Raw genomic sequence first — 21,869 nt, forward strand, 5'->3', positions numbered from 1 at the left:
TAAATTTGTGATCCATCTGCTTGATTAAATCAAATCATTGATTTAATTGATCATTCTATGATTCTGTGATCGTGATAAAATCATCATAGAATGGTTAGAGTTAGAACCTTAAAGTTCATCTGGTTCCAATCCCCCTGCCCTGGGCAGGGACACCTCCCACCAGCCCAGGTTGCTCAAAGCCCCATCCAGCCTGGCCTTTAACACCTCCAGGGATGGGGCAGCCACAGCTTCTCTGGGCAACCTGGGCCAGTGTCTCACCACCCTCACAGTAAAGAATTTCTTCCTGATGTCTAACCGAAGTCTCCTCTCTTTCAGTTTAAAACCACTACCCCTCATCCTATCATTACTCTCTCTGATCAAGAATCCCTCACCATCTTTCCTGTAGGCCCATCACCATGGCTGTACTGTGCTGGTGGGAATACTGGTGTACAGTAAAAATTAACATGCATGTAAAAACTGTGCTTAAATTATCTTGGAGTTTTTCTAAGGATTATCTATACTGGTAAATCGGAAGATATATTTAGATGATCCAGGTTTCCCATTTCAGTTTGTCTCATTTGGTGATCAAAAGGTACTATATTTTCATCTTTAGGATAGTAATTTTAACTCTTGCTATGAGTATGATGTTTGTCACATAGATTCTGTGGTATGACCTTCTGTAAGAATTCATTTTAACTCTTGCTGTGAGTATGACGTTTGTCACAGATTCTGTGGTATGACCTTCTGTAAGAATTAATGTCCATTTTACAGTTTTCGTACATCCCTAACCTAACTCTGCACTTGAGTCCATAGGGAGTTTCACTTTTCTGCCAACTCAAGGATTGTTATTTGTCACAGCTAAAAAGAATCACAGTCATATAGGACACACAGTGAGAATTTCATAAAATGGGACAGACAGGGTTTTTTTGATAATTGGAAATATTTTCCTTATGGTTCTATATATCATTTCATACATCTGAAAGGAAACAGTTAAGCTAAATATTTATATTAGATTAGAGGCAGAAATAACTTCATGCAAAGTTACATAAATCTCAAAGACTCATTTGCAGAATATTTGCAATGAATGCATTCTAATGCTATCAGTGTTTTTTGCCATATAGAAGTGGAATTCCAAGTGCACATAAAGCCAGGATTATTTCAAGTGAGATTTTGAAAATCTCTGTCTTGAGCTAACTCATTTTCTAACACAAGTCATTAAGAATTTTATGAGAGCAACACATCTGAAAACCCTATCCAAAAAATCAAATAGAGATAGATACTGTATCTGGTTGGGTAAACAAATATGTATCTAAAACAAACATCACCAGCAGAGTGGTTTTCTCTTCAGTTCCTCTGGGTAAATAAATGAGTATATTGTTTTTCTATTTTTTCTAGTGTGTTGTGTTTGCTATGACATCTGGTCAGATGTGGAATCATATCCGTGGACCCCCGTATGCACATAAAAATCCTCAGAATGGGCAAGTGGTGAGTTGATTCTTTTTAATTTTATTTCACGGGGAAATAGATAGATAGTCACTCCAGACATAGTCTACAATAACGAATTATTGCAGTTCCATGGCACTGTATGACAGTGTGCCAGAATCATAAGTCTTTGCAAGCAGAGTCTGTTTTAGTCATTTCAGATGTTTAGAAAGTTCTATCATATTTAATTTGAGGAATGAAACGAGTGGCCACGTCTTTCAAAATTCTCTCCATCAGGCTCCCAGCTGTAGTGAGTGTGTTATAAAAAGTTCCATACCACACGATTTACACTGTCCAAAGATAAATAGATATTGTGTCTTTTTGTAGAAATGTGCTCCCTCAAAAGGTGAAAAGCAAGTTTGGTTTTTTCTTCTTTCCAAGCTCCATTTACACAAACCTTAGAGGTTTGTAACCTCTTATCTTACTTTTTCTTGAGCATTTTATTTCTAAAAGGAGAGGGCAATTATTTGTATTTTTAATGTGCTTTTTTTTTCTATCACAATTGTAGCTGTCCCGCTGAACTTTATGGAATGCTTTTTCCTTTATGTATGTGCTTTTTTTTTTCTATCACACTTGTAGCTGTCCCACTGAACTTTATGGAATGCTTTTTCCTTTATGGAATGTTTTATTTAAATTCTTTATCAGATTTACTAAGTTACCATTAGGTGATTACAGCCAAAATTACTGTTATATCCTGCTCCTATTGTCTTTGAAGGAGTTCTCTTACTTGTTCCTTCCTGCTCGCAGATTAGCAAACATCCATCAGAATTCAAAAGAAGAAACTCTCTTTGCCTATTGAGAAGGTAAAGAGGACCTTGGCTAGTTTCTACTACTCTTTGTTATTTACAAATTTTCAAGCAAGCTGTTGGGATGGAATCTACAAAACTTGCAGTGAACTTAGTGGTCAGGAAACCTTTTCATGAGTAGTGGTCTGTTGAGCAATTTTCGACTTTGGCCATCACTGATTAAAGAAGACTGGCTTATGTCTCAAAGAAAAAAAATAATTCAAAGCTCCCTTTGTGCCATATCTTAATTGGAGTAACAAAAAAATGATGGTTTGAATTTGATTACTGACTTGCTTTTTATCAGGAATGTAGCAGCTTATTGATGTCATAAAATGACATGATTCCATCTGTCAACTTTGTTATGCAGTAGTGGAACTGATAATGTAATAAATAATCTCTGTAAAACATTGTGTTTATAAAAATTTAGAGTTTTTCATTACTGCCTTGCAGCATTAAATTTATGATGCTTTCCTACAGAGTGACAGAAAGAAGAAATACTGCATAGAAAAAACACCATTTGTGACAAATTAGTTTTTACTGTATTCAGTTTTATACACATTGCCCTTCTTAAAGATGTGTTTCTGAAGTATAGGCTCCATTAAATCATTTTCAAATACCCTTTTAATTGTTCCTGAATTTGTGCCATCTTGTCTCAGTTTCCAGAGTGTGAACTCCTCATATCTTATCTGAATGTCTGAAAAGCTGCTAGTTTGGGAGCATTAACATACACAACTAAATAATGAACATAAAGGTAGAGATGATTTTAAGTTCTAGTTACTAAACTACTGTACTAATCAACACACATAGCTTCTTTTCTGGTTTTGCTCCATTATGTGATTTCAGGCAAGTTATTTTGTGCTTTTGATTCACCTGCCTTTCCTTGTTCTTGCATGTCAATACCTTCACCTCCTTGAGCTATGTCTCTGTCAGTAAAGAAACCACTCAGATTCCCCCTATAGATGCAGGATCACCAAGTTCCTGATTTATTTAATTTGACCACTGACCACTATAGTTGTAACATAAAGCTCTGGATTTTACCAGTATTAGAAGCTTAGTAAGGATTTTGTAAACCTTTACCTATTTTACATTGCTTTTTTTTTTTTCCAAGTAACATTATTGATATTTTCCCATTTCATTTTTCTAGCACTTATCTGTGTTCCTGTGAATTTGAAACCATAAAAGTGTTTATCTAACACTTCTGTTAGATTTATTCAACCATGATAATTCACTGTAACACAGTCCTGCATTAAGTTAGCAACTGCTGTCCTTACATCCGGATGAAATTTAACTCATCACTTTCTTTCCAGTGTCTAGGATTTAGTAGCAGTTTCAGATTTCCATGCTAATTTTGCACAAGGATTACTTGCATATAATACTCTGAAAAGTTGTTAACAGTCTTACCGTGTAAAATTCTGCTTTTAAGAGGAGGTGTAGAATAGTTCACTAGACTTAATTGTTGTATTGTTAGCTTCAACTGTACTAATTTTTAATTTTTCTTATTTAATAGGAGTTAGTGGTTTAGTTCTGTACTAGCTGTAGAGCTTGATATACCACCAGACTTTGAAAGCGATAACATTCTGTCTTCATAAACTGTTCCTTGCCTCAGATACCTCCTATTATTTGCTTTGTTCATGTCGTAATTTTAGATGACACTTCATTTCTCTTCCTTAAATTCCTATTTTTTCTGAAGACGAAAAGACATTTATTTGCTTTATTTATTTACTTTATTGGCTTACTTAAACAATACTACTACTAGTGCCAATATCTTGCAAAAGTAACATTACCAGTTATTAAAATCTTTTACGTGTGCACTGTATTTTGGATTATTTGCTTGATTACCTAAATTACTTTAATTCTATGATCATATTCTTTGAGTGAAGCTTTTAAATCATATTTTTGTAACTTTGTGGAGTTGATGTGCTTTCTTTATGAGGTTGTTGCTGTTACTTCCTTTATTCATTGCTGTCAGCTAATTTCAGGTTTTGGGGTCCATGTGAAAGCACTTCAAATTTTTATGTCAGAAGCTGAATCACACAGTACCACTCGATATTCCAGTTCTGGTTTAGGTTGGCAAAACTGGTGCTAGTCTTCTATCTTGACGTGTTCTTTATCTCTCATATTTTTGGACTTCTTTAACTTTTGCCTAATAATTTTGTTAGGATTAGGCCCTTACTGACTGTGCGACACTAAAATCTGTACCTATTTTACCAAGTTTGAAAATGAAAACTAAGCATTCAATTGGTGCCTGTATATAAACAGTCTTGGGAGAGTTCTGATTTTTATTCAGAGCTTGATCTGTGTAGAGCTGCTGGTGAAACAAGTAGCGAGCTGGAGAAAGCAATTACATATTTTTGAGCCTCCTGCAGAGGTAGTTCTGTTGCTGTTTAATTGACTTAATAGCAAAGAATTCTCATTAGATTTTCATCAGCTTTTAATCAAATAGCAGCAATGGCTAAGAAAGCATTTACGTATGTCTATCCAGGGATTAGCAGCCTTTCTTTTTTTATTTGGATACAAATTTTGCTATTTTTATTGTGCAGTGTGCACGAGTGTATCTCTAAAATGGTTGAAGTTTACTGGAAATGAGAACAGGGCAAAGCTTGATCTAAAATACTGAATTCAGATGGTTTTCAGACCTCATCATTTTCTTTCCTTCTCTGAGAGGAAATGATTAGAGGTTGGAAAATTTTTTATGTGTAGAGGGGAATACGATATTTTTATTGTCAGATATTAGATGGTTTTCCTACATAAGCTGATGCTTTGTGAAACAGATAATTGTATTATTTGCCACTATATTAATTGGATTTTTTTTAATGTGTCTTATATTTTAAAAGCGTCTTAAAATTGTTCAAGCATAACACAAATTATGTCCTTAGAAAGCAATTTATATCTCTTTAGCAGATCTTTCAAATAGAACACTTTGCAATATCAGACCAAATATAAATAGTTATTCAATTGCAGGGTTCATTCAGCCTTTTTTCCCTACTTACCTTTCATAGTTTTATAACTACTGATCTTTATTCAGGAGCAGTCTATAACATATTACTTTCCAAATGGTCTAGCTGATACAGTTATGTGATAATCTGTACATTTCTGAAATTAAATGAAAAATATGTTTGCTTTTTTCATTTTTACATTTGTTAATGCAAAATTAACTACTCTGTATGAAAAGTTTCTGGTTAGAATATCGAGAGTCTTAATTCGCTTTAGTCCCCTATTACTAAGCAGGAAAAAATGTCATTTATTAAATTATATTCTTCTGTGTTTTCTGACATGAGTTTTTCATATGAGTCTAATTAAAATAAATGGAACTTTCTTGGAATAGTTTTAAAGAATAACTTTCCCTTTCAAGCTCTGTAAGTCACAGTAAATACATTGTCCTTTTCCCTTCCATCTATCTGGAAGCATGTTTGAAGTCCAGTTTGCCAAGACTGTGTTTGTAATGTCCAGCTTTTCTGAAACTGGCCAGAGTTATTGGTAGCTGCTTCAGTATATAAAAAATTCACTTTGGTATGCGATACATTATTATATATTTGTCTTATTTTTGGATTAGAAAAGTCCATATGCGTTATTATATCAGTGTTTAACATGAGATATCCAGATTAGCATGAGGAGTACCCAGCAGTATTTTGGTGCATCTATTGACAATATTCATAACCATAATGCTATTGAAAATACTTCTTAATATTTCATTGGAATAGCCAATTATTTATGTTAATATGCTTGATAGAAATGAGAAGTAGGTTATTTATTTTATGAGTGTGTTTAATGAAACGACTTTCCTGTGGTCATCAAAGCAGTGAGTCTACTCAGAAGCTGCAACTAGCAAAGGGTTTCTCAAGCCTTTGATTTAAACTTCTATCTTGATTTAGTCAAAAAATTAACAATTGGCAGTGTATGATGTAGAGCTAGTAGAAAACAATTCTGTTAACAAATGAGCACACTAACAAATGGGCAGCATCATATCTAAAGTAGTGTCGGGAAGACTCTTAACCTGCAGAAGACATCTGTTCCTAATTTTTGAGATTGCAAAGGTGATTGTAGTTGGCATTTCAGTAACTTTCTGTATAACACGTGCTCCTATTTGATATTAGAAAGGGGAAACCTTACACAATATTTTGTACCCCTTTTTTTATTATTGGGAGAAAAGGACTTGGGAAAATGGTCATGATAGAATGCTCACATGAGGCATTAGAACCCCTAAATCCTTAAAAAGGTCAATTGTTGAAACCTCCATGCTGTAAAAGTTCAGGTAGTACCATTGTTTTGCAAGTGCTGTAGTGCTGGCTGAGAAAAGCTGGAACATGTTCCCATCAAGTAAAACTGCATTTTAGACAAGTAGTCAGGCAGCAAGTAGTCTGTCATGATAAAATCCAATAAAATGAAAAAAGGGCTAGATTTTAATTGCTGCTTGTAACAACAGAAATCCAATTTTAATTGACTGATACCACTTTCAACAAACAAACAGTTCTCCTCCCCCTCCTGCCTGCCCACCTTTTGCAAAGCGTAGATGGGCTCCTAGAAGCAATTTAACTTCATTTGAAAAAAGAACTGTTTTGTACAGAACAGCTCTTTTTATGTCAGAAGTCAGGGAGACCTCTAATATGTGAAGCTACGAATTATCTGAAGACAAAATCATAATGAAGTGCAGAAAAATATGCTTTTTTTTTTTAAACAGAAAACCAGAATGTACATGTTGTTCTGTTTCTACTAGAATGTGAGCCATTTTCTTAAACCCAGCTTGAGTGCCAGGTAGGAATCTATTTTTTCTGTCTTCTTGGACTTCACTGATTTTGTAGATGTTAAGATAATAAAATAATTTTGATTGAAAGATACCTCTGAAGATTATTTAGTCCAGCTGCTTGCTTCAAGCTGGTCAGGTTGCTCAGGACTTTGAGGAAATTTTGATTGTCTCCGTGATTAGAGATTCTCCAGTCTGTTCCAGTGTTGCACCATCCACACCGTTCTTTTCATTTACTTTTTAATTTATTTTTGTCTTTTTTTAATTATTATTTTTATTTCTCTCAGGAACAGTCAAGGTAAATTTTATCCTTCTCTTCAATAAAAGCTGATTTACCTGAGTTCTTAATTAGAATTTAACATTGAACTTTAGTAAAATTAGACTTAACCCAGCAGTACACTTTTTCAGAGCTCCTGACAGCATACATTGTCCTATTCTTAGGGTTTTTTTCCCCACTGCCCAGCAGCATCCTTACTTAAGAATTCAACAGAGTCTGAACTAGAGTACCTGAGGAACAGTTTTGGATTCAGAAAGTGTGCTTAGATAGGGAAGCCATATCTTTATGCTATGCTAAATTAAAATAGAATAAAATGGTACTTGGGAAGGTTATACGTATGAACAGATGTGAGATTTGATGCTCTGGTAAAGGCAAGACTTGATTATTGGGTTAAACAGCGTTTTTTACTGGTTTGGTTTTTGATGGCTTTTTTTTTTTTCTAAGTCAGTGGTAAAATTACCACTGATTTTTAGAACAGTAGACCTATTCAAAGCACCTTTGAAAATCATATCCAAGGAACATGAATGCATTCATTTTTCTTTCAGCAAAGTAATGCTTCAGTGGCAGAAAAGAAATTTCATCTAGTTTTAGAACAAACAATGATAATCTTGAAATAAGTGAAGGAACTTGTTTCCTTATTTTTTGCATTTCTCAAATTAATTTATACAGTTTATCTAATGATCATTGGTTGGTACTGTACTTCTGTTTATTACAATGTTTGTAATTATAAAAGAATTGGAATGCATGTATATAATTCCATCTTCTCAAATAAAATTCCCATTACAATATAACTTGAAAATTATTTGAAGAATCCATAATGCTTATGTCATCAGAAATGCTGTTCAACATCTGTTATTACTATTAAAGCTTTCTGCTCTTCTGTTAGGTCCAAAGGAAAAATTCAACCTAAACTATTTGGATTCTCTAGAATATAGTCTAACATGTGAACTATAGTCTTATAATTTAGGATCCTGGTGAAAGTTGACTTTATTAATTTTTAAAGGCATCTTGTATCAAGCTAATGTGATGAAAAAAGTGGGGTGAGCAGCAGATCTAATGTACTTCACATTTTCTTAGTATTCAGTACTTACACATTTATTAGAAATAGACTGCAGTTCTTTTGTACATGTTTGTACTGAAAAGAGGAGGCATTTCTCACTGTTCCATTTAAAAGTCTATCATTAATATTTATATGAAAGCTGTTAAAAGCTAGAGAGCTTTAACTTTAGGTTAATAAGAGTTCTTCACTGAAAGTCTTTCAAATATATATTTTGAGCAATAAACAAAACCATGAAATAACCTCTTTCATGTTCACAGGTCTTGGGGTCACTTGGCATAGCAGAATGCTTACATGAAGAGAAAGTAGTGTTACCATTTTAAAGAGGGAAGTTGTCTGCGTTTACCAGCCCTTCACACTTTTAATATAGGTCAATGGAATGAAAGAAAAGTTAGGTCTATGGTATTTTTTTTTTTGTATAATCACTGTTCTAAAAAGAATTCCAAACAAAAATAATGTGCCTTTTGCACATCCACAATTGTGTAGTTTATAGTAATCAAACTGAGTAATCCCCGTCAGGTAAAAGAAGGCATTTATAGAATCATAGAACACCAAGTTGAAAGGGACCTCAAGGATGATCTGTTCCAACCTTTCTTAGCAAAAACATCATCTACACTTTGTCCATCTGAATCTTAAAAGTGTCCAATCCCTTAAAAATACTATATTAAATTCAGGCCTACAAATATTTTGCAAACCTTGAATAAATGGCAAAATAAAAATGGTACACTTATATTTCTTCTTTTTTCTCCTGTTTAATTTCCTGTTCCCTTCACCCTACTAAAATATTGGAAAGCTTAATTTACTGAAGAGCAGACAACTGAAATCCCTCCAAACGAGTCTCTTCAAAGCTGAGGAAAACATTCTAGAAGAAATAGATTAGAGGGACATCCGAACCCCTGTTGCTCAGAGGATTATTTTCTGTATAAATTGAAGAGCATCCCTTCCAAAAAAGATAGCAGATATAGCATGGGGTAGAATGAATCCTGAAAATAGACAGCACAACTGAAACAGTAAACACTCAACAGCAATTTGAAAAAGAAAAGGACAACTGGGGAAAAAAAAACCAAAACCAAACAAACCAACATCAAACAACCAGAAACAACTTCCAGCAGAATCCTGGATTTTACTGGTATAGGTGACCAGTCCGCATGTCTGCAGATGTATTATATGTCTTTAAAATGAGTCTCTTTTCAGTGGAACTTATTCTGCTTGGGATTTTAAGAATGCTGTACGGTTGGGTTACTAACATAAGTATGCTACCAAGTTAACGAGTTCAGTCCAAATACATAATGCTGGTTTGAGGTTTTTTCCTTCTCTTTTGCCTTTTAATTATTTTGGTTTTTTTTTTTTTTCATTTTGCATTTGACCATCATCGCTGTTTTGGATAGCTCTGATCCAGCAAATAACTTTAATGCTTAATTCATGGTGCATGAGTACACAGCAGTAGGAGGGCCCTTGTCCAGTCATGGGCAAGTGCATCTTATCAAAATCTTTGACTTATACATAGGATTTTCTCTCAGACTTGTTTTACAGTGGTCTTGTAGCACCTTTCGTATTCAAATGGAACTTCTTTTAACTGGAGGGTGGATTGCAGATGCAATACTTGGCACCTCGATTTTTACTTAATGTTTTAATAGGCAGATCATATTAATGAATTATATTCAACCTGTACTTCTATAGAAGATACTTTTTTCCTCAGTTCTCTTCAGATGATGAGACCATAATTTGTGGAAATCCTTCTGACTTTTGAAGCACATAACCCTCATTTTCATCCCATGTAATGTAGTGGTGTTTTTTTCCTCGGTTCCTTTCTGGCATCAGCTGAATTCATTAGTACCTATTTTTGTATTCCAAGTCTTCCACTTGAAACTTAATAAATTAGTCCCAAGATCTAGAGTTCCTTTATGTGTTTTTAAACAGCCTATTCTGTCTCCCATTGAGCCAGTTATTCAACCTGCTTATGGTGTTTGTTCCAAACCCATTTTTCTCCAGCTTTACATGTAACAGAATGAATTGCCAAAGTGTAGATAAATAGTAGCGCATTTTCTTTGTCAAGAGGATTAATTACCTTAAAAAAGAGATTGTGCCTGATGAATCTGATATCTATCTCTTTGGAATAAGTGTGTTGTATTTCATCTCATTTTTCATGTTCGTTCATATGTTTAATTGCTCTTTATTTCAAAAGTTATTCAGAAGCATTTCATGTTATTGAAATCTAATTTCTTTCCAGAATGTCTTTTGTTTCTAGGTATGCTGTTCTATAGATTTACATTAACATGCTCAGGCTCAGCTAGAATACATACATAAAAATAATAAAGTTGCTACTAGGCTTTAAGTTTTATGTACTAGTTTTGGAATTCTGTTTTTTGAGTTTTCCTTCAACTTTTTATGTGGAGTAGATGCATTCTGTCAGCTGTGGACCCTTATATCCCTTTTGTTCATCATAGGATTGCTGAAAGGAGAATCCAGAAATTGGGTCATTACCACCCTTAACTGCATATTAACTTCTTTGCTTTTTCTCTGTTTTCATAGTTGAAATATAAATTATCTGTTTTCATTTCATTTGCAGGGCAACCTCAGCTTTCCTCCCAACAACTTTCATTTTATTGCTAAGCTTCTTGACGTTTTAAGAGAGAAATGTATTTGCTAGTCAGTATCTTTCTATTCTTTCTAAACTCTGGTTGTTCATTGTATTCCATTTGGGATTATTAATCAGTTAGGTCTGGAATCCTTTCCTGAAAGGTCACTAATTTATTTATTTATCTATTTTTAAGATGTGTGGGATACAGATTCAAACTAGCTTAAGAATCTGCTCCGACTCATTCAATTCCCCAAATTTTTCTAGTGTAGTTGACTTCTCTCATTAATTTCTCATTTCAGTTGAACTCTTTTGAAATGTAAAAATCTTAAATTGAAAGTTTTAAATGTGTTACTATTTATCTTTCAGTTTAATTTACTGAATCAACTCATGACATTTTATCTGAAATTATTTTCTCCTTCCTGTGTCTTTACAGTGCCCTTTTTTCTAAGAAATATGTGCTTAAAATACTATTGCTTCTTGTTGAACTAGTGGGTAACTGGTGATAGAATCTGCCAAGTGTCACATACCAATCACTGAGGTCTGCTGTTAGTAGTGTCTGTTTCAATTCTATCTAGAAAATTAGTCTCTAGTCTACCATGAGGAGTTCTTTTTCTGAATGCTTTTCAGTTCTTCAACTTTATAATATCCTTTTCGGTAAGTGAACTCCTAGTTATCTCTTGACGTTTATCTCCTCCAAAGCCTGAAATGTTCCTCTGAAGCTCAGCTTATATTTTCATTTCCATTTTTCTTTGGGTTCATTCACACAAGTGCTTAGTTCAGTTAAGGGGTGCTCTTTATCCCCACCTTCTAAACTTTGGTTCACATTACACAGGGCATACAGACTATGCTCTTTTTGCATGAAGTGAGGCCTGAAGGTGGACTTCAGGAGTTCAGTCAGTACACTCCCAACTGCTACTTGTTTGTTCAGTCCATTGCACCAAAGAGGAACTAGCGTGAAGTAAAACCACTTGAGATGTGTATAATGTGGTTATTGGGTTTGGAGAATTAGGATACACTACTCACTAATATCATCATAGCCTTTGAGTCCTCAGCAGCTCAACAGAAACATCTTTGCATAGGTAATGGTGGTACTCTTCCAGGCAAATTTTGAAGTTTGTTCTGATATGAGGGGTGATGTTGAGCAGGAGGCTCTGCTTCCATGAAGACACTTCAATCACAGATTTGTATCTGGTATCCTTGTTCCTAGGAGAAGGTGTGTCTTACATTTTTACCAGATATATCCTGGTAATGGGTTGTCAAATAAATGTCAATCTATTTCCTGCTAATGTATGTATGTAGGAAGGATCGTTAGATAGAGGTTTATGTAATGTCTGCTTTTATCTTAGTGGCTCTGTGCTCATCTTTTCTCTGTTTCGTGAAAAGACCAAACCTCAGTAGGCTCCTCAGAATCTTGACTTAAATGCTTTGTTGTCTGCTTTGCTTTATACTTTTAGAGATTTACTAGACTGTATGTCAGAGGAAAAAATATATTTCCTGAAAAGTCTACTTAAGATCTTTCCTCTTCAACTTTGTAATTTTCTATTGACACTCAAAATGCCTCTTTGAATGAATGTTTAGCAAATATGACTACAAAAGGATAAACTGCTTTTATCATTCTAAATTTGTAAAACAATTTTGGTGTTGAGAAGAAATTTTAAATAATCTGTTGGAGAGAGGTCTGTATGTAATTAGTAGCTAACTCAAATTCACAAAAAATTTAATGAATTCTTCAATTTTGCATCTGGACTTACTTTAGATCTTGTAGAGATAAGGTTGATACATTTTTTATTGAATTTTCAAATCAAGATTTCCTCAACTGAGAAACTATAAAAGTAACTTAATATCGATGCTATTAATGTTTCATAATAGAAATTTTAAAATATATTGTGTCCTTTGTACATAATAAACCTATTAATGTGGATTTTCTATCAAGTATGACAGCAGGTGTATCGCAGCCCCCTTTGTAAAAAAAATTATTTTCAATATGCTGTGAGGATAATTTTCCTGTATTTAACAGGTAATACTGTAGAAACATTTTTATATCCTCTTACTTATAACTTTCAAACACAATATTCAGTCCTTTAATATTATTATAATTCTCTACAAATCTTTTGAAATTTTAGTAAAAATACATTTTCAAGATGATATTTAGTACCTGTTGGCAGGTACATGTAAAAAAGTTCAGTCTTTAGGCAGAATTAACAAATACCTTGGTGTGTATATATATATCCCCTAATTGTAATTCTTCCTCTTTTCGTCTTAAGGGTCAGTTCTATTATTCCTGATGTTTCCATTTTAATTTGGCAAGCTAAAAAAAGGGAATGGAACACTTTCAAACATACAGAAGTTGCATTTTAATATCTAATAGTGTGCTTCTCAACAGAGTGCTTGCCAGAAATTGGTTGCTAGATGGTATTAAAAATACCAGTTTCAAGGGAGACAAAAGAGTAACCTTCAAACTTTTTCTGACTTTGTCTCTTATCAGTCATGCAAGTGTCAGAGTCATAATGTGAATACTCAAGAAGGCTTTGAATTGTCAATAGAGGAAGCTTCCTCTTTGAGGTTATATTCACTGGAACAGAAGAGATAACACTATTATCAGTGTTTTTATAGTGTAGCCAATTTCTCATTGCATGTACTGAAATGCAATTTTTAATACAGTTTAGATATTAGTATAATGATAAATATGTCAGACTTTTAAACTAAATTCTAAATGTTCCTGTCAGTCGTGATACAGTATGAAATTCCACTCCAGTCTCTTTCAGAGATTTTTATGAGCATTTTCTGGAACAAAAGTAATTTTCAAAGACATCTAACCTCCTTTTTAGCAAATTGACATTAAATATGTGTTTCTTTCTGGGATGTGTGTTGAATTGTCAACCAGTTGGAATGTCAAAGTTTAGCACTGGAATGTAATGTACAAATACCATTACAAGCCATTTATGATCACCATAGTATGAATTTTTATGGGATTTTTGATAAGGCATTCAACCCCTGTGTTTTGACTGCTGACTGCGTGGGTTTATTTGAACTGCTGTTCATGGGCTTGTTACTTTTATTTCTTGTATATTGTAATTTTTTTCTGTAGGCTAGCTAATGTGCCAAATCTCAATGCATTCAAAAGTATTGTGCAAACTTTGCATGATATTACAGTTTCACTAAGCTTTTACATGTGACTCACTTAAAATTCGTTAATATTTACAGTGAAATTAATCAAGGGCTTAAGCACTGCTATTGGACTGTAGAGAGTTCAAAGGATTTCTTTTCCTTCGCATTGACTTGTAAGTCATTGTTAGCAATATGTCAATAACTCAGTTATTCAAGATCACTTCTACAAGTATATGTGTTCTCTTCACTACCAGATATAAGTAGTCTTAAGAATCATTACTGCATTTAGATATTCTGAAGTAATATTTGTGTTTTACTTGAGCGAAATTCTCATCCCTGATCTTCTAATGTACAGGTTAGCAAATAAAGATTGACAGGTGTTTACAAGAGACTTAGGGTTTCACCAGCAATCTCAAATATTTCACATGTATCAAAATAGCCTGTGATATCTAATCTGTCATCATGACAATTAAAATGCAGTAATCATCAAATATGCAAAGTGCCTGGAGAATTCTGTGTAGGCAAAATGGTGGCTCTGCTGAAAGCTAGACCTTTTTTTGTTAGTATCACAAAAAACAGTCCCTATTTCGTGATTGTTGGAACTAATTATTAGTGAATATAGGTCCTCATTTGGTGTAAACAGTATCCCATATCCTAAAAAGTCTTAAACAGTATCCCATATCTTAACAGTATCCCTTATCTTAAAAAGTGTTTCACTGTTAGCATCACTCAAGAGACTGATAACAAACACATTGTTTTTGGCAATAAGACTCCAAATGAATTCATACAATTGCCTTTAGATCAACTTTGGATATTGTGCTAAGAATTCTGCCAGTGGAAAAATTCTGTGCCAGATTATTACTGATTTTGGCAAGCTACATAGCTGATAATATACGTTTTATAATACGTGAAAGGTCAGGCTACACTATTCATCATACAGAACGAGGACTAAATTTTGTCTCATTTCCAATTTGTTCTTCTTAGTTGCCTTATCTCTTCTCCTGCCAATCTACCTCTCTTCAGGAAATCAAAAATGGTTGAAGCAGTGGATAAGTGCCTTCTTTCTCAATTTTCCTGTTGCCGATGGAATAATTCATTGAACTATAAAGATAGAAAAGAAGTTAAAATCCAGTACCTGAACCAGTATTATTTTCAAATATATACTTTCATATTTCTCTTCATACCTTAGGAGATAGAATGTTAGCAGTTTTTGTAGTTCTGAAAGGATCCAAAACATAAAAAAGAAGTAAAGAAACAGAAAGAAATTAAAATACAGGACTTATGAAAAATATTTTACTTGAAATCCAATTTTTCTTCCTGTTATTTACCTTGCATAATGATAATGTACCATCTTCTTTGACAAAGTGTCCAAAGACTGTTGTCTACTGGAGAGTAATTCAAATAATAGTTCAGTTTTTTTTTTTTTTAAGGTAGTTTTTTTCCTAAGTGTATACTAAAGACTGTCTTGAAAGTTCCAGATACATAGAGAAGTAAAGGAACTGTATTCAAAATGCTCCAACAAAAGCACAGGTTTACTGGTAATATTACGATATCACAGACTAATTATTTTGTCTTTGATAGCTAAACAATAGGACACTGGCTGGGCCTGACAGAGCATCCTCTCTCTTGGATTGTGGGCTTAGCCTGTAACTAGCCAGTAGACTGATAGTATAGGATGCAATAACAGGAACTCAAACATGGGGTTTGATGTTTTTACTGGTGTGTGCATTAGTGGACTGTGTAGGGAGCTTCATGTGTATATATATCACTGAATTTCACTGAATTTCTAGAGTTGGAAGGGACCATAGAGATCATCTAGTCCAACTCCCCTGCTGAAGTGAGCACACAGCTGGGGAGATGCATGTGAGCAGGTGAAACTGTGCTTCTGGAATCCCTGATTTGGATTAAGCTGTGAACTGAGCAGGTTTTCTTCATTAAGGCTCTTGATATCTTGGGAACTGAAAACTAGTAAGCATGATTTCTGTATTGGCCAAATGAATAGATAAGTGATTAAATGTGACACGTTGGGAAGAGCAGCACGACATGTTACCTCATATATCTACTCAAGTTCCTTGAAGGCTTCAACAGTAATGAGAACTCCTGCTGACAGTCCACTTGAACTGTTGGGAGTTTTATCATCAAATAGGTTTGAAGAAGTTACAGAAAGAAGTCTAGTAAGTTCATGAATGAAGGAAGAGCTAATAGGTGTAAATTATCAGTTTTCAAGGTGAAAGGAAATCAGTGCTGTCTCACAGGGGTTTATGATATGACCTTTGTTATTCATCATTTATCCATTTCCAAGAGCTTGACAATTTGCTGTTGACCTTAAGTTATTTGGAAAGATATAGAGAGGGGCCCAATTATGAAGTGTAGGTGGAGTTCTGTGCAGAACAACTGTGGAAGAATGTTATCTGCCTTTTTATTGCTCTGTTGAAAATAGCTGTAAAGTGATGTGAATGAAAATACAGACCATACTTTTTCCCTAGAAGAGTAAGATGCCTCTAAAAGGATTGGCTTTCAGCAGACTTTCTATGTAGGAGTAAGGTCTTTTGGTTGGAATAGCATAATCAAAACAACCTGTAAATACTCAGTGGACAAAAGAGAAAACAATGTTTAGAATTATTAGGAGAGGAAAACGCTTTTAATGCTATAAATTCTGTTTCATGCACAGCTTGAATACTGTTTAGAAAAACTCAGGAGATGAAACGGGGTGAGCTGAAGTATGGAAGTGCTTCTGTAGAAGGAATGAGCCAATTTGAGTGAGGTGTGTTAAATAATGACTGGTATGGAGAGAAGCATGAAGGGAATAGTTTTCAATTTATTCAAATTAAATTTGAAGATGATATTTTCAAACAAAATATTTTCTACATGTTACATAGCTGTGGAACTCTTTGCTGCAGGTTGTAGCACATAAAAAGTTTACAGTTTTCAAAAAGCTACTGTACCAATTTATAGCTATTAAAACTCCTTCAAGATAGTAGTTTCAAGGTAATTTGCCTAAAAACCAGGAGTATGTCTTGGGAGGCAGTGTCTCAGGGAGATATTTAAAGGGACTATTCTAGATCATAACCTCTACTTAAACATGAAGCTGTCATTAATAGCATCTGTCTTTGACTATGTGAAAACTCTCAAGTGCCAAGTTATTCTTCCTTTGCATGCAGTATTTAATAAAATAATAGAATAAAATTTAACTGCAAATGGTTCATGTGTGTATATTTCAAGAGATGGGAAAATACTGGAAGTATTGTCGCAAGAATAAAGATTTTCAGTAGTTGGTCGTTAAAAAGAAACTAGTGGCTTTTTATTGTTGGATTGCAAGATTGAAGAGTCTTCTGTGTGGTCATTCTAGAGCTGTCTTTGTGTCACACCAGAATACCCTCATCATTCACATGGTGTGTATATTAACTCACATCCTTTGAAATTAGTTAGATTTAAAGAGGAAGGGAAAATGAGATGTGGTCTGGTAGGGAGCAATACATAGTCTTGCTAATACATGCAGTCACAATGCATGCCAGCTGTTCAGATTAGCTTTTGAGAGAATATGGATCACTGGAGACAGATACTTAAAATCTGAAAAGATGTTCACTAGTAGGGGGCTCTTACACTTCTTAGGCAAAAGAGATAAAAATGTATTTCCTAGTGTTGAAAATAACTTATATTTTTGGAGTACTTCATCAAGGCAGATGCTGCATTCCCTATTACTTGAAGGAGTTTTAGGACATGTAAAAGATGCTTAGATTGAATTGGGAGAAACTTAACCTCCTCCTAGCGGAAGCTGAGAGATAGTAGAGGAAGTGCTTAGAGGACTGTGACTGTATGTTCTATTCTTGATGTGTGATCAAATCCTCTTTCCTTCATGATCTTTGAGAAGGATGAGCTTGTACATACATTACATCCAGTAGCTTCTCGCCATCACAATTCTTTATTGAGATAGATGTTGCAGTAAGAGTCAGTACTTCATCTGTTCATTGCCTTTTGGGGTAAGCAAAGAGTAGTTGCCTCATGAGAAAAAAAAAAAATACATTCTGATAAGAGGCAGAGAAAAAAACCTCATCTCAGAGAAACTTCAAACGCTAAATGTGTGATACCAAACTGGATCTGGAGAATTACTGTGAGGATGTCATGAAGTGTCCCCTAAATGTTTTTACTCCTCCAAGTTGTTAGTGTTAGCCATATTTTGGTTCACTAAATAATTCACTCTCCAGGTCAGTTTAGAAGGAACTTGGGAGAGAGGCATTTTTAACCTCCAAAAACTTGTAGATGAGAGTTTTCATGCCAAATCTCTTGCCTGAAGTTATTTGCAGAACCCTTTCTTTTATATTGAAAGTTTGCTTTTTTTTTTTTTCTTGTGACAGCCAGTTTAGTCTTCTGCAGCTAAATGTTATGTAGAAATAAATACATTAGATATGGAATTCTTTAATATAGAGTAAATGGGTTTACTTTATAGTTTGTTCTATGCAATTATGTGGCTTATTGTATACTATATATCTTTCTAAATATTGATGTTCTGAAATTCTATCACCAATAAACCATCAGAATGAAATATTGGCTCTGTTGAAATCAATAGCAAAATGCTTATTGACTTTTGAATCAGCATTTCACCCAAATTGTTTTAGGTACAGAGAAGAAACCTCTGTGCTCTTGTACGAATATCATGGGACTGGAAATCTGCTTAGGTCAAAGTCACCGTGAGGTTTTGTAACTAGGCCTTTGTACCGTGTATATACTAAAGAGATAGGTGTGTGGCAAAAACATTTTTCTTTCCTTTTTTTATTATTTTATAAAAGGTGCTTTGAGAAATTAACCGGTTGTGATGAAAGAGTCTAATAGTCTATAACACCTAATTAGTCTATAACAACTGAAAAAAAATCTTGAAAGTCCAGAGAGGTGAAAGTGGGCAAAATCCATTACTAAGCCAACAACTACTGCTCCAACACTGGGAACAACCTCAGTACTTAAAGTGGTGGGATGAAAGGCCACACTAAAACATGCCTGTGTCAGTCAGCAGTAAATCAGTGAATTAATTAAATTCGGAGAAATACAGCAGGTTGAGTTTGTGTTCTGCCTATCGGACCCTGATTCAGGCTCAACCAGTGAATAGGTTTCACTCCAGCACACATCTAAAATGCCAACTTGGAGCTTTTGCTTAGTGTCAGTGGGCTGCAAGTACTCTGAAAGTATTAAGAAAATACTATATGTGTTGTAAAGGTCTTAAATTTTAATTGGATTTGACGCGCTGTCTTGAAATTCTGTTGTGAGAAAAGTAACAATGAAAAATATTTTTTAAATGGTGTGTATTTGCATACAATGTACAAGTTGCACCAAATACACAGCACCGAAGGAATATCCTGTAATTTGTAAATTCTTTTCACTGACTCCTGATTTTGGGAGGCATGTCAGTTTTCTCCATATATCTAGGCTGCACAGACCAAAAGCATCTTTTCACTTCCAGTCAGCCTGAGGACATCCATAGAAATATTTTTTCAGACCTGGAACTTTTCTGTTTTGGCTGTAATTGGGAGAACAGTTTTGTATGTGCTCTATTTTACATTTAATTTATATTTTGCTGTAATATTCGTTCACCTGCTTAATCATTATAATATAGTGTGATTCTTCTTTGTATAGTTTCTTACAGTTATTTCGATTCTAATCCATGTCTCTCTCTCTTTCCTGCCCTCCACCCCCCAAGTAGCAATTTACAGTTCAACCCATAAGAGCCCTTAAAATCTTAAACATCTCATTGGGTTTACTCACTTTGTGTCCATCTCCCTCACAGTATATCTGCTTTTCAGAAATTCATGCAGGCAGTTTAACTTCTGGATTTTCCTTTTTTTTCCTATTTTTTAAAATTTTGCCTTATTCTGTCTTTTTTGCCTATTCATGGTGCCCCTCACAGACAAGTTGTTGATCTTTCCCTTTTCTTAGTATGTTCTCATCTACCTCTTTCAGGCATCAAAGTGTTTTCATATTGAGCATATGGATGGTATTATATAAAATTTGGTGTTGACATCAGTACTGTGCCTTTTCCTAGATAAATTAACAAACTATTCTAAAAAGTAAACCATCTAAGATTTTGGCTTTTCAGGAACTTCACCCAAATCAATATTATTTACTTGCAAACTGCTCTCATTTCCTCAAAGCCGTAATCTACTAAAGGAAAGTTATTTCTTCTCTGATCCTTACCACCAAAAAAAAAAAGGAAAAACATGTATCATAAGGTATTGTATCTGTTACTTTAGATATCTACTTGGCATTTCAGTCCACTTTGTTAATGAAATTCAATATATGGCCTTTGCCTCTGACTTCAACACTTGTTTGTCCACAGTGGCCTGTTTGGGGTTTTTTTATTATTTATTTATTTCAATACACTAAATGTGTCATGAAAGTGCAACTTTGTTATTTTATTAATTTAGGCACAATAATTGAGCTTTGAAGAACTCTGACTTCTGATATTTGTAGAATTGCTATTGATGTTCGATGCTTGTAGAATATGACTAAGTAAATATGACTATTCTCTCCTTTATGAGCTGAAACATACTGCAATTTCACAATTCAGTACTTGTAATATTCTTTTGACTTCCTTGCCTACTGTAGTACAATGTGAAAGTGTCACATAAACAAGCACTTAATACATCTTAAGAGAATTTTTCATTTGGCCTCAAATAGTTCCCAAATACATGGACATTCAATGTTCTATTGATTTTTGCTCTTCTAATTTTTACAACTTCTTTAGTAAAGCTAACATTTTAAATATTTCTGTATAAGCTTGAATGTAATGATCATTTCTGAATGTCTATAAGAATTGTGCTGTTTTTTCCAGTCTGGAACTTTTCAGTTCTTGGCTGTTTAGGTGGTTTTTTTTTGGAGACAGCTGACGGAAGGGACTTGAAATGCAACTTGTCTTGCTGACAGCAGTATTTGATTTGTATTCATTGCAGGCTGGAATGCTTGCTAAGGACAGCACAGCAGATAGGTCTGAGGTTTTGTGTCATAACATAAAATTTTTAGCTACTGGCTTTTATGGTATATTAAGTCAATGCTTGCCATCCTAAACAGAACTTTATAAAATACATCATCACAAATTTGATAGCTGCTGAAGTACAAGATATTTAATGGCACATCCATTGAAAAAAGTGTTCTGACTCTTATATTCTAATAATTAGGAAGCATCTGCCAGTGTGTTAAACAATGAATTTAAATAAGTGACTCCCATAACAGCCTTCATAAATCATGGATTCAAAGCATTTGTTATTGTGAAATAAATTCCTATTTGTCAAGTTGTGTCTACTTTCAAATTTTATATTCTAAACATGGAGTGATTTCTTCGTTCTTAATTTGTCCTGCTAAAGGCTTCATCTTGCTCGGTTTCTATATCATGTCAGCAGTACTTCTTCCAATGTGCTAACTGGACCTAATATACCATGCAAAAAATTGCTCTGGGCAACACAGAACAATTTTTTTAATAACTCAGCTGTACAATTCTGAAAAATATAAGCTTATTCTAGAATATTGATATGAAGCTTAAAACCAGTAAAGCAAAACTTAGGCTTGTATTGGTTTTTTCTATGCAGTTCAATTTTGAATTTTTTGTTCAGTCATGTTAGGCTTATCCTTTCCCTTAGTCCCCTTCCTCCTTTGTAATCTTAAGTGTTAATTAGCAGAAACAAAGATCAAATGAGAGAGATTGTACTTGGAAAAAAATAACAAGCATAAATCTCTTTTCCACTGAGAAAATTCTGGTGTAGATTTGAGTTTTCTATCATAATGGAAGTTACTAAGTTGGTTTGTAGAGGAATGAGAAGAGATATTAAATTAAAACAAAAAAAGATTTTGGAGAAAGAAGAATTAAAAGAGGAGTG

General features: G+C 34.1%; 1 protein-coding gene across 1 annotated transcript in view; it reads left to right on the forward strand.

Moving 5' to 3' along the window:
• The window catches only part of TUSC3 (tumor suppressor candidate 3), a 123,415-nt gene that overhangs the window by 61,226 nt on the left and 40,320 nt on the right, over positions 1-21,869 (forward strand). Inside the window, exon 6 of the mRNA XM_014945492.1 lies at positions 1,375-1,464. Within this exon, the coding sequence (XP_014800978.1) occupies positions 1,375-1,464 (90 nt within the window). The remainder of the gene's footprint in view (positions 1-1,374; positions 1,465-21,869) is intronic.

This window comes from Calidris pugnax, unplaced genomic scaffold, assembly GCF_001431845.1.
Source record: "Calidris pugnax isolate Ruff unplaced genomic scaffold, ASM143184v1 scaffold58, whole genome shotgun sequence".
Lineage (NCBI taxonomy): Eukaryota > Metazoa > Chordata > Aves > Charadriiformes > Scolopacidae > Calidris > Calidris pugnax.